The sequence below is a fragment of the Hibiscus syriacus genome, unplaced genomic scaffold (assembly GCF_006381635.1).
Source record: "Hibiscus syriacus cultivar Baekdansim isolate YM2019G1 unplaced genomic scaffold, ASM638163v2 tig00110156_pilon, whole genome shotgun sequence".
NCBI classification, from domain to species: Eukaryota; Viridiplantae; Streptophyta; class Magnoliopsida; order Malvales; family Malvaceae; genus Hibiscus; species Hibiscus syriacus.
Genome location: NW_024062606.1, coordinates 683840 through 697611, shown reverse-complemented (window position 1 = coordinate 697611; position 13772 = coordinate 683840). Strand labels below are relative to the sequence as shown.

The 13772-nt window shown below is 29.7% G+C and overlaps 2 protein-coding genes across 2 annotated transcripts; both read right to left on the bottom strand.

Moving 5' to 3' along the window:
• Positions 1 to 1409: 1409 nt before the first annotated feature.
• On the bottom strand, positions 1410 to 2770 carry LOC120215917 (putative pectinesterase 63). Its single transcript, XM_039213444.1, has 4 exons — positions 2276 to 2770; positions 1981 to 2184; positions 1662 to 1903; positions 1410 to 1584 (listed from the first exon to the last, which is right to left on the bottom strand). The coding sequence occupies exons 1-4, from the start codon at positions 2768 to 2770 to the stop codon at positions 1425 to 1427; spliced, it is 1101 nt and encodes a 366-aa protein (XP_039069375.1). The 3' UTR covers positions 1410 to 1424.
• A 7311-nt stretch (positions 2771 to 10081) lies between these two features.
• LOC120215918 (pectinesterase PPME1-like) lies at positions 10082 to 11900 on the bottom strand. Its single transcript, XM_039213445.1, has 4 exons — positions 11403 to 11900; positions 10649 to 10855; positions 10320 to 10561; positions 10082 to 10242 (listed from the first exon to the last, which is right to left on the bottom strand). The coding sequence occupies exons 1-4, from the start codon at positions 11898 to 11900 to the stop codon at positions 10083 to 10085; spliced, it is 1107 nt and encodes a 368-aa protein (XP_039069376.1). The 3' UTR covers position 10082.
• Positions 11901 to 13772: the final 1872 nt, after the last annotated feature.

Here is a 13772-nt window from a genome sequence, read left to right as displayed (position 1 = left end):
TATTTTGATATAACAATTAAGGCAGAATGTTTTTGGACTTGAATTGAATTTATTCAAAGTTTTCAAAAATAATTCAAAGTCCATTTAACTTGAGATTGAGCACAAAATATTTTTTTGGACATGCAGTACTGATATTTTTCTTACGGTATTGATATCTCATGAATAGTACTGATATTGTTCATATGGTATCGATACCAAAGGTAAGAGAAGTATCGATACTCACTAGGTAGTATCGATACTACCAACTTTGCTTAAATTCCAGAATGCAAAAATTGTACCGATACCCAAAGGGGTACCGATACTACTTTACATAGTAGTATCGATATCATATGCTTAGTATCAATATCGTCAAGACCAACGGTTAGTTTTATTTAAAAATAACAAAGGCAGTATTGATACTCCCTGTAGGATTGTCGATACCCTATGTACTGGACAATTTTATTTTACAGAGAACAACATCCCCAACGGCTCTAAATTACTTCCAACGGCTAGAAACGACTACAAACTCATTCCAACATATAAATACAAGTTCAAGACACTTGAAGAAAGGTTATAACACATATCCAAGCAATCAAACACAAAATAAGAGTTTTTCATTCATATTTTACTTTCTCTTGTAAATATTTTGTTCTTGTGAGCTTTAATTTGTAAACACCATATCTTTAAGAGGTTTTATTTGTTTACTTCTTTTTACCTTTTGTAAAAGGGATTGATTCTAGTTTAGTCAAGTGAAAAACTAGGGAGTTTGTAAAGATTATTCTTGATCCTTGAAAAAGAAAGAACAAATTAGTGGATTTGTTTTTTGAAAATCCTTAGTGAGGAACTAAGATAGTAGAGGTAGACTTAGTTGAGAAGTCGAACCATTATAAAGCGATGTGCAAAACTTTCTATATTTTATTTCTCCTTACTCCCCAAACAGTTTGCCAATTCACCCCTCTTGCATATTTTTCGGTTGTTCAATTGAGTCTCTTCCATCCTAACACATAACTTCAATAAATAACGAATGAAATATATTCCAATTAGTCTTTAAAGCTTGAACCTAAATGGGACTTATAATTGGAGAGTTTTAAGTAAATAAAATAATTAATTATTAAATAAAAGATAATAATAAAAAGAAAATAATTAAACTAAAAAGCCAATCGAAATTTCTTAGTATATAAAATAACTAATTTCCAAATAAAATAATCATATTAAAAATCCTAATTTTAAAAGGTTTATCACAAAATATAAAAATAAATATTTAAGCTTTATAGTTCTAATTGAGTTCTACTTCATCTTCGGATAATTGTATTAAAGTAAATTTCAAATTAAATAATCAATATAATTCCGCTCGTCTTATAGAAGATGATGATTGGACTCTTGAAATAATTAATCCAATAAAGCTTCTAGTACTCCCTGCAATTGATTAACATGGCATAGATTAATCAGATCTTTGGAGGAGGAAGGAGCCATTTGGTGGCTCCAATGTAGTCAAGCGACAGGAATGGTTTGGCTTCGTTATCAGTTAGCTTTTTGACGAATACCACCCGCTTATTTAATTTTGCGCCTTCCCCAGTGCACTTGTATTCTCCATAGAAAACAGTTCTGCAAAAAAAAAAAAAAACCATTATCTTAGTTCATCAATAAGCTAAGATTAGTGTGTATTATCAGCATTAACTTACTTGGCTCTTTCTGGTTGCATTTCACTAGACCAGCCGGAAGGAACCACAACTTTGCTCATATCAGTATAGGAATAAACAACTCTAGGGCTGCTCTTCCATGCCCTCCCCAGAAATGTACCCTTTGCTGCTCCAGTGATTTTCCCGTGCACAAAGGAGTAGCCAGTTTTCTCCGATGAACTTTCTCTAGCTTGTGCCGTAATTACTGTAAGTCTCGGATCGTTTTCAATAAATATTTCTGTGCCCTGCATCCCACTTTTTCAATCAAAATCTGGTATATATATATATATGTATATATTTGATGTGTTGTTTAAATGTATACCAGATATAAAGATGTCCCACTTCCAAAAATGAAATCAACAGTGCCTTTAATATTGCAATCCTTGAAGAAGTGGTTGCCCCTGTCATCGCACACTGTATCCTGGAAACCGACCATCTTGCAGTTATAAAACGCCGATCTGTCACCGGATACTCTCAAGGCAACCGCTTGTGCTCCTGGATTCCCACTCGGCATTGGAGAAGAGTTCTACATATTTTTGCCAACCGAAAAAGAAAACGAATTAATGGAAGTTAACAATATATATTCAATTCAAGCAATGACATGGCTAAAAGCTTACCACTATATTGAGATAAGCACCCACAAAGTAACTAGACAAGGTAATAAGAGTGGCGCTATCCACGGTTCCGTACTGCCTGGCGGTGCCATCAAACGTCAAAGTGGGCATGCTCTTGGGGTCTCCCAAAAATGTAATGAAAGGCTTATCTCGAGGAACTGTGATTTTCTCTTTGTAAGTTCCGGATCCGATGGATATTATCACGCGTTTGCTGTTCCCTCTTGGAACGCTCTCGACGGCTTTTGTAATGGTATTGAAATCCCCACCTCCGCTTTTCCTCACCTTTATGATTTTAGGGTTAGCCTCGGCCTTGGCTACATCTGGGTCTATAGTGCCGGACCTTTGATTGACGGGCTTGATAACGCTACTGAACCAAGAATTTACTTTTGATTTGTCTGCCGGTATCTGTGAACTCTGCGACAGAACAAGGGGAGAAAAAAGGAGAACCATGCAGATTGCTGCATAAACTCCATCATTTTTTGTTCTTTTTCCTCCCATTTTTTATTTTTATTTTCTTTTATTATTTTTATTTTTTTGGAAGAAATTTGTTTTTATTGTTTTACCGTTGATATTGGGCTTGTTTTCTCATCAACTCCAATTTATAAGATGAATTTGTTACGAAAAATCTGTAAACATGAGATTTGAAGTTTTCCTCGTTCTGCCACTAATTTGTAGTCATGCATGCACCATTAGCTTGCTACGAAATTCAAACCTACAGTTTAGGGTGGTCCAATGACTTAGCACACAACACTAAATCTTCGGCAATGACTTAAATTGAAGTTAATCTCGCATGATGCCTTTATGGATGTTATATTGATATATGATGGGTTAATTTTTTTTTCATTTATGTGTTAATCTTCCCCGATAATTCCAAGCCATCGAGAGAAATCTCCGAAATTCGATCGTTGTTCAGGTTGCAATTGATGAATCTCTACGAACAAGTTATCATCTTCATTCCACGATTGAAGATAAAAGGAAGGATTCTTTATATTTGATTTCAGCACTATCAAGCCAAGAACATGGTCGTTTAGTTGAATAGAAGAAGCTCCATCGTCTTTAACACAGAAATCCATGGAAAGAAGCAAACAAATCAAGAAATGAAGAGAACTCTTTGTTATTATCCTCATTGTTTTCATTTTTGTTCATTGAAAATACCTGAAATCAAGAGGAAACAATGGAATCATGCATGGTTTTTTGCTAAAGAAATGCAGTTTTTTTCACGAGAGAGTGTTTTTTCAACTTTGTGATAAGGATTCTTCAGTTTCGTCCTTTAGTTCTTGCTCATAAAAAGAACAAATTAACTTTGGGAAATCGAGAAAAACAGTGAATCAAAGTGAAAATTAATTCTGAGATGAAGTAGCGGTTTAGAGAGGAAGGGACGGAGAAGATAGATTTGGGGGAAGAAAACATATAAAAAAAAAGGGGATAAATTGATATTTTATCATCGAATTATTTTGGGTTTACAAAAAGACTCATAATTAGTAATTTATCTAAAGTTTAAGGGTTTAAATAAAAATTAATTTTTTTTACTAGCATGCCACATCATCCAACTGACGACAGCTAACGTCTCAATGACCAAATCTTACTTAAAATGAAACGAAAGTGATCATATATTCTGTTTTTTAATCGAATGACCATACATTAATAAAACAGAAATAAAAGTGACCAACTTTGTTGTTTACCCTAGATTATTTTATGTAAAATCGTTTTCCTTTTTTAAGAAAATATAAAGATTTTCCTTATCTTGAAGTGACATATTTAAGTGCTATTAGTGTATTAATGTATCATTTTAATCATACACGACTTGACATATATACAATATTTATTTCATTTGATCATCATTATGTTTGATTATAAATTAAGAATACTTTTACATGTAGTGGTACTGCAATTTCTTGACGCACTATAAAACAAACAATTAATGTCACTTCTTCTGATCGTGTTGAGTTTTTATAAGAAAAATGAAGATATAAATGCTCAACTTATTAGTTTAAATGAGAATTTAGTATATATATTTATTAAAGTTTTTTCTACCGTTACATTTGTGTAGTTAATTTTTAGGGTTAGCTACACTGATTATCTCTTATGATTATATTTTGTCCACTTTTGATCACTGATTTCAAAAAGTATAAGATATGATCACTTTTATTTTTTAATTAAGATGTGGTCATCACATGTTAATTGATGTTAACAATTAACAAAATATGTGACGTGATAGTTGATATAATCACACATTTGATCCATGTTATTTACATATTCTCTAAATTTAGTCATACCTTTAAATAAATTTTAACATAAAATATATATTTTAAATGAAAATAAAAATAAAAATATTTTTAAATTAAGTTAATAATAAAATATATTTAATAAGTTAATATAAAAATATTTTTTAAGTTAATATATATAAAATATTGTGAAATTAAGTATTTATACACTAAGATACAAAATATATACACCATGTTGTCTACTTTAGACCAAGCAATGGTATTGGCTTAATGATTGGATACATGTTTAGTTTCTTAAATGACCAAGGTTTGAATCTTTTTTTTGCCTCAATTTGCTTTTCTTTGTTTTCTTTCAACCAGAGGGTGACACATGTCACTCTTTGATCGGTAGAAATAAATATATTAATTTAAAATAAAGTTAGTTCTCCAACTGAATTGGTCAATTTATGACAAAATTTTTATATGACATTGTATATAACGTCACAAAATATACTATAAACGTGACGTTTTCTATTTTCGTCACATTTAGTGATTGATTGTATATATTTTATAACAATTTTAAAAATGGTCATTAATTTTTATCACTATACGTTTGGATCCAAAATTTATCTTCAAAAAAATTGGTGGGAAATCTTTTAATGACATTTAGATTAAATGGAGACACCTTAAAATCGTATCTAATAAATGGAAGTAATAGTGACAATTTATTATTATGACGAAATGATTTGAAATAGTGACATTCTAAATTTGTCACTAATAAGTTTTATTTGTAACAATTTGATTCATCATATTATGTAAGATATAAAAGATGGTGTGTTATTCGTTCAAAAAAATAAGTTTAACGTGAAGAAGGAAATTATATGTCACAATCTCTTATATTTTATATGATAATATTAAAATTTTGAAAAAACATTTTGAAAAAAAAAACTTTTAGTGACATCTTAGATACACCACTAATTCAAAATCTTATTAGTGACATTTTTAAATAATGTTTTGAATTTTTGAAACTTTTATATATATATTGAAGACCTTTTTTGTTTAATACATATACTTCTATAAGTTGAGTACTAATAAGAAAATTATATAAGTCAAGCCCCAAAATCAAGATTAAAAGGGGTTTAAATTTAATGTTCAATATATTAATTATGAAATTCAAATTAAATTGAAAAATATATAAATTTTCAATGGTCAATTCGTAATTTTTAGAAATTCCAAGTAATTAATGTGAATTATAGACTGCTAGGGGTGTACATTGTTAGATTTTAACAGAATTAATCGATCAAATTGAATTTGAATTTGGTTAGTTGGTCAAGTAATTAAATGTTAGATCGGTTAATGATTAAGATTTTTTTAAAATTTGATTAACGATTAATTCGATTTGAAACTGATTAATTAATAAAAAAATATTATATATATATATATACACACACACTAAGCACAAACCTAATAAGATCAAGATCTAATTATTTTTTAACAACAATATACACATTAAACTTTCAAGATCCAATCAAACTATAATCCATATGGTAAAAAATTATTTAAAATAAAATTAATCTATCTAAAAAATTATAATAAATTTCCGTTAATCCAAAAATTGATCGAAATAATCGAACTTTGTTCAGCTCAGTTAATAATTTTTTTAAAAAATCAATTCAATTAATGGTTAAAGAAAAATAAGTTTGATTAATATAATTTTGACTAATTTGATTCGATCAATGGCTAAATTAATTGATTGAACAACGCTATAAATTATTTAAGGACCGAACCATTAGTTTTTATCTTTTTATATATACTTTTAAAAAATAAGTTTTTAGTATGATTAAGATCCACTTACACTCAATGTAAAACTAAAAGTTTGAAGTATTAAAAAATGATTTTTAATTGTCATGTGAATTAAGAGAGTAATTTATATATGTATGTATAAGTGGCGTTTAAATTGGTGAATTAAAAGAATTATTTTTAAAAGAGTTTTCTAATATATTTATATGTATATGTAATTTAATGCTAATAAAAATAAACTTTAAGGGTATTTGGAGGTAAAGCCTAAAGCTTGCAGCCGATTACCATCTCTAAAATTAAATAAAAAAAAAAGCAATATTCTTTCCTTGTAGCGTGAGTGTGCAAAAGGTAAAAACAATCCTTAGGTTTTAGAAGCTAGCGACGTTGCCTGGGTTATCTGCTACCATCGCGCCGCCGCTGATTTGTATGATCGTACGTGGTCACTTGAGGCATCACCGTTGGGATCGAATGCTACCACCGTTTATCGTTGTCTCTCTATTTTTTCTTTGTGCCTTCGTTTTTGACGGGTAAGGATCTGTTTATCTCTTCCGACCCTTTATTGATTATCGACTGGTTGATAGAGTTATGAAATCTTCAAGGTCCAATTCCTTCCATGGTTTTCGAATGCTAAAGTAAAATATATTATTATTTAAATAGTAATAAGTAAGGTATGGGTTAACCTATGGAAAATGTAAAATTTGTTTTATTGGGGTCTCGAATTTATATGATTTCTTAAGAAAGTAGAATAATCACTTTCGTGCGTTTTAATAATAATATATGCGTATAAGATGAGGTTTAAAGGAATGTGAATTCTTAGGAGATTCATTCTTTCGAAAACAATAAGGAAAATAAATGGAAACATGCGGCAAGCTATAATGGAAATAAAAAATAGGATAATAAAATATTAGTATTGTTAGTCATATTAGGTTATATGTTTTTAAGCTTTAGACATATGTACTGCTTGGGTTTCGTCATTTGTGTTTGGTTCCTTAAAAACCCTGCAACCCTGCTCTCAGTTTATCGTCAATTTTTTTTCTAATATACATTTATTTTGGTGTAATAGACTTTGGAGAATGTTGTATATTATAAGAATATTGAAGTGAATAAGCTTTTGGAGAAACGCGAAGTTAATCCTTTGGTGAGTTATTGCATTATTCATCTGATTTTTTTCCATTAATGATACTTCTTGAAACCATTTGTCGAGGGTCTTATGACCATTGTCCACTCTATTATTGGTTAGTACTTGAGCTGTTATGATACTTGTTGCAACCATTTGTGTATTATTGGCTGATGTTTCTATTATATTAATTCAGCTACACAAAATATTGTTGATGGACCATCAACGAAGGAAAAGAGAGTCGGTAGAGCTGCTTCCAATAAATATCATTCCTAGCAGCGTTGGAGCTGCTAGGGTATATGTTATATTAATTTTTAGATTTTCATATATTAGATTTGACTAACATGAAGCAAGTGCATTGAAGTTCAAATTGTAATGTAATTTGTTTGAACACAATTTGTTAATGGAGAGCCAATTTACAAAGGATTCCATCCAATTAACATTAGTGGATTCCATGTTATTGAATATTTGAAGCAACTTATTTCCCTTAAGTATCCTCATCACATTTGATTATAAATCTATGGATTATCAGAATCATGAATTGCTTAGATATGCGTTTTCTATTTTTTTTTAAATTCTTATAGGGTGGGAAAAGGTCGATGACTTGAAGATGGAACATTTTTATATTGCGCCTGATTATACCTTAGAAGCTCGATTATTTCAGATATTGACTTACATTTTCTTCTTCTATTGTTTTCTTTGCAACTGCTGAAAGGTCAAATTCTGTAACAAAAAGGTGACAAGGAAGCGGAAGATAAAACTAGGTGTTGGCTGCTCTCATGGGTTCCACCACCAATTGAAGAACCTCCTTCAGAAGAAGAGATAGAAAGAAAAGCTACTAAGGGAAAGGCAAAGAAGAAGATAACAAAAAAAAAATCATGGGTTATTTGTAAGAAATGTCATTATTGTAATTCTTATGAAGTTTTTTATTTTATTGTAATTTATAAAATATTTTATGCTTTTTACTGTAAATTCCAAAAAAGTTTTGTACTTTATTGTAAGTTTCAAAAAGTTTAGTATTTTATTGTAAATTCCAAAAAGTTTTGTCCTTTTTTGTAAATTCCAAAATGTTTTTTCCTTTATTGTAATTACAATTAGTTTTTTTCTTTATTGTAAATTTCAAAAAGTTTTGCTTTTTATTGTAGTTTTATATTTTTATAATCTTAATAAAGAAATTATGACAATATATTTTTCGTCATTAATATAAAAAATATTATATTATTAATGACGATACAAATAATTATTGATAAATTTTTATATTATTTGATGACGTAATTAATTATTACTAAATACAAATTATAATGTGACGTTATGCATTAACGTCACGATATGTTTAGAAAACATGACGAAAATATATACATTGTCACATTTAACATTTAGTGATACACCTAGCGTGACGTCAACTTTTACGTCACAAAATACAAATGGTGACTTAAATGTAAGTTTCAATGACAATATTTTAGATGCCGCAAATAAACAAATTTGTTGTAGCGCAAATGGTGACACATGGCATGACATGTGACATCATTCGATTGGAGGATTAAATTTATTTTAATTTATTAAAAGTATGACTAAATTGAGAGAATGTGTAAATAATAAAGACCAAATGTATGATGATATCAAAATATTTTATTATTGTTAACGACAATTAACTCGATGTGACCACATTTTAGTTAAATAAAAATGAAAGTGATAACATCTTATGTTTTTGAAATCAATGACCAGAAATAGATAAAATACAAACATAAATGATCATCTTGATATTGCTTAAGGAATCTAGTGTCTCATCACACTAAATTAACTGATTATTGGTAAATTTCAATATATTTTATTATTAAGATTTATTTTCTATTAGAATTATAGTTTTATTTGATATTTAAAACATATTATTATAAGTATATAATTTAAAGAAAATTTTATGTATACTTTCTTTTTCTTTATTTCACAACATAATTATATTTTTTCATACTTTTGTTAAACTCCAATTTCACGAGCATCAAAACCTTTAAAAAGTAATTGTTTATTTAAAATAACAATAATTTAATGCATTCATGTCAAAGTTAAAATTTAATTTGAAATGATAAAAACAAATCCATAACCTAGCACAAGCACAAACCACAATAACATGTATCGTTTGATTAATTAGAAATAGTAAATTTGATAGTGTTGATCCAAATTATTTTTACTACTATTGCTTTTTTCTAACAACATGGAGTGATTATGAATTCATATCCGTTTAGAATCTTTTTATTATAATAATAATTCGCATAGAAATATATTTTTAGAGGAAAGTTAACTTATCAAATTTTAAAATGATAAAAACATATCATTAATAAAAAATACATAAAAAATATAAAATATAAGAGAATTTAAAAATTAACTGTCTGTCCCCTCGGTTCATTCTTAATAATATATATATATCTTACAAACGTTCTCCTTATATCTGAATCCTCTACAGAAAATAAAATTCTCAATTATCAAAATAATATAAGTGATGAAATCGTATAAAAAACTGGTTTTTGACTCTTACTTAAATGGGCTATCTGTTATATTACAAGCCATAGCAAGAAAACGAAAGGTAAAAAACAAACAAGCCTAGTTTATTTCGACCACGTCTAACAATGAAACAAGCCTGGTTCAATTACTAACTTATATACTGTCTGCAATTAATTAACATGGCATAGATTGATCAGATCTTCGGAGGAGGGAGCAGCCATTTGGTGGCATCAACGTAGTCAAGCGACAGGAATGGTTCTGCTTCCTTTTCGGTTAGCTGCTTGGTGAATGGCTCCCGCCCACTGGAATATGCGCCTACTCCAGTGCACTTGTATTCTCCATAGTAAACAGTTCTGCAAAAAAATAATCACCATTATCATAATTAATCAATAAGATTAGTGTGTGCTATAAACATTGACCATCAACTTACTTGGCTCTTTCTGGTTGCATTTCATGAGACCAGCCGGTAGGATTCACAACGTTGGTCATTTTAGTATAAGCATAAACAACTCTCGGACTGCTCTTCCATGCCCTCCCCAAAAATGAACCCTTTGCCGTTCCGGTGATTTTTCCGTGCACAAAGGAGTACCCGGTGTCCTCCGATGAACTTTCTCTAGCTTGTGCCGTGATTACTGTAAGTTTTGGATCTATTTCTACAAATATTTCCGAGTCTTGCATCCCACTTTTCCAATCAAATTCTGGCATATATATATATATATATATATATATCGTATTTCCTGTGTTTTGTTAAATGTATACCAGATATAAAGATTTCCCACTTCCAAAAATGAAATCAACGGTGCCTCGAATATAGCAATCCTTGAAGAAGTGGTTCCCCCTGTCATCGCACAATGTATCCTGAAAACCGAATATGTTGCAGCCATAAAATGCCGATCTGTCGTCGGATACTCTCAAGGCAACCGCTTGTGCTCCTGCCCTTTTCCCATCAGGCTTTGGAGCACTGTTCTATATATAATTGTTAACAAATTAATGAAAGTTAACTATGTATTCAATTCAAGGAAGAACATGTTGTTAAGAATTTATAAGTGGAGAAAATAAAGAAAACGATATCAACGTGTATAATACATGTAAAAGATGAGATTTAATGTGGTTCGATTTTTTTTATTTATGCGGGTGAGAAGAATAATAATCTATTATAAACGTATAGTTCATCATGCCCTTCAAGAAATATGTTCTAGGGTATGCACATATGTATTAATAATAGATGTTTTTTTATGGACGGATACAAATAAAATTCATATTAGACACCATCAATAAAATAAATAATTAATCTAAAGAAATTTAGATTTCAATGTCTACCTAGATAACATATACATGCAACTACTGGCTAAGGATACATATACATAATATCTCATGTACACTAAAGTTCGATATTTATTTTAAAATTTAAAATATCTCAAAATATTCTCTTACTATCTCTATAAAATTTAAACATCAATTATAATTTGAGTTAAAATAGAAGTATATGTGCTGGTTAAATTCTGGAGCTTACTGCTATGGTGAGATAAGCACCCACAAAGTAATTAGACAAGGTAGTGAGAGTGGCGATGTCTACAGTTCCGTAGTCCTTGGCGGTGGCATCAAACGTCAAATTGGGCATGTTTTTGGGGTCTCCCATCAGTGTAATGTAAGGCTTGTCTCGAGGGATCATGATTTTCTCTTGGTAAGATCCGGGTCCGATAGATATTACAACGCGTTTGTTGTTCCCGACTGGAACGCTGTCGATGGCTTTCATGACGGTAGTGAAATCTCCACTGTCACCTTGCTTAACCTTTATGATTTTAGGTTCAGCCTCGGCCTCACCCAATTCTGGGTTTAAAGCGCCAACCCTTTGATTGAGAGGCTTGATAACGCTACTGAACCAATCATTTATTTTGGATTTGTCCGCCGGTATGTATATACTCTGCGATGGAACGATCGGAGCAAAGAACACAACCATGCAGATTGCTGCATAAACTCCATCGTTTTCGATTCTTTTTTTTCCTGTCATTTTATTTTATTGTTGATATTGTGTTTATTTTCTCGGTGACTCTAATTTATAAGATAAATTTGTGAGGAAAAATCTGTAAACATGAGGTTTGGAGTGATTCTGGTTCCGCCTATCATTTTTTATAGTTCTTGCATGCACCATTAAGCTTGCTGCATAATTCAAATCAATACTTTAAGATGGTCCCACTAATGACTTGACACACGGCATTAAAACTTCTGCAATGTTAAAAATATATTATTATACCATTTTGTAATTTATACTACAATTAATACACTTTGATAAAATAGAATAAATAAAAATAAATTTAATTATACTTTAACTTAAATAATATTTTTATTAAAATTATAATAATAATGTATAATTTTATGATTAAATATTAAACTCTTCTTAAGAATTTTAGGTTCAAATCACATCATATTCTATCTATCTATCTATATATATAGTTTTCATTAAATTATTTCATGTGTTATTATCTAATCGGAAGATATTAACTTACTAAGAAAAATACACATAAATATATCATATGACGATAATAACCTTAATTAAAGCAATATTAAAATTTAATGACTCCAATATAAATTATCTAAAGTAAAAGTATCTTAAATTTAGAGATTGTGTTCCTCGTTCATTAATTATTGGGGTAAACTATTGAATTAATCAATTTTCTTTTATATTTGTATACTATTGTTCATCAAATTCAAAAAAAAATTATGTTTTAATCACATACATTATCAATTTATTTACTTTTGGTTATTTATATTATTGATTGTTATATTTTGGTGATTGAGTCGTTAACTCCTCTTAGTTTGATGGTCTCACACGGCATTAAAATGGGTTAATTTAAATTTAACCCCTAAACTTTAGATAGATTACTAATTTCAGATGTGGATTTTAAATAAAATATCATTTTGATTTCTAAATTTTAGATGAAATATCAATTTGATTCCCAATTTGTCCAAATCTAACAAAAATAGACTTATAAATAATTTAGGTCATTAAAATATAAAAAGTTTAATACAATATATATATATAACTTATCAAAAAGTCTTAAAAATTATCATCTCCAACCTACATCTTATGGTGCAAAGATAAACGAGAAAAAAATAAAATAATTAGGTTGAAGTTAAAGGAATTTTGAATTTGTTTTTGGAATTAGAAATTTAAATTTTACACAAATTTTAATAATACAAAATGAAAAAGCATCATTAAAGAAACATTATGAAGAATATATCATCGCGAAGAGTGTCACACCCAATTTTTAAGCTTGATTTATAGTTATTTAATTAAACTTATTTTGGGATCAAATTGCAAGGTTATGAACTTTAAGGGTCATTTAACAAGTTTCTACTAGTTTAAGGTCCTAAACCCGAATTTACCCATCCCACTTTAACCCAAAAAAATATATATGTTGGGTTAGCTGGTTTTAAAACCCACATCCAGAAGCATGGAGAACTATGTCTTCACCACTAGGATAGGTTATGTTCATTGAAATAAAATAATAAAAATATCTTTTATAACTTATCTATATCAGTTTATAACACCCAATTATTATTTCTGTTTGAAACAAACTCATATCTAGAACTCTAAAATTTCCTGTCGACCCTCATCGTCATTCAAACTCCGACTAGCCGTGCAGTGCACCACCGCCATCGGCAAAATCTTTGACGTCCCGCGACCCAAACCCCGTTGGCCACTCGTCAAATAACACTGATGTTAGTCGTGGAGTACCCTTCGAACATTTGTTGGAGTTAAAATGTTCGCTCCAATTTTTTTTCTCGATTCTGGCCACCCATGTCGTCATTGTACCACACTGTCGTTGTCCCTGTAATCCCCGACCTATCGTAATAAAATCCAACCAATTTATTCTACTGT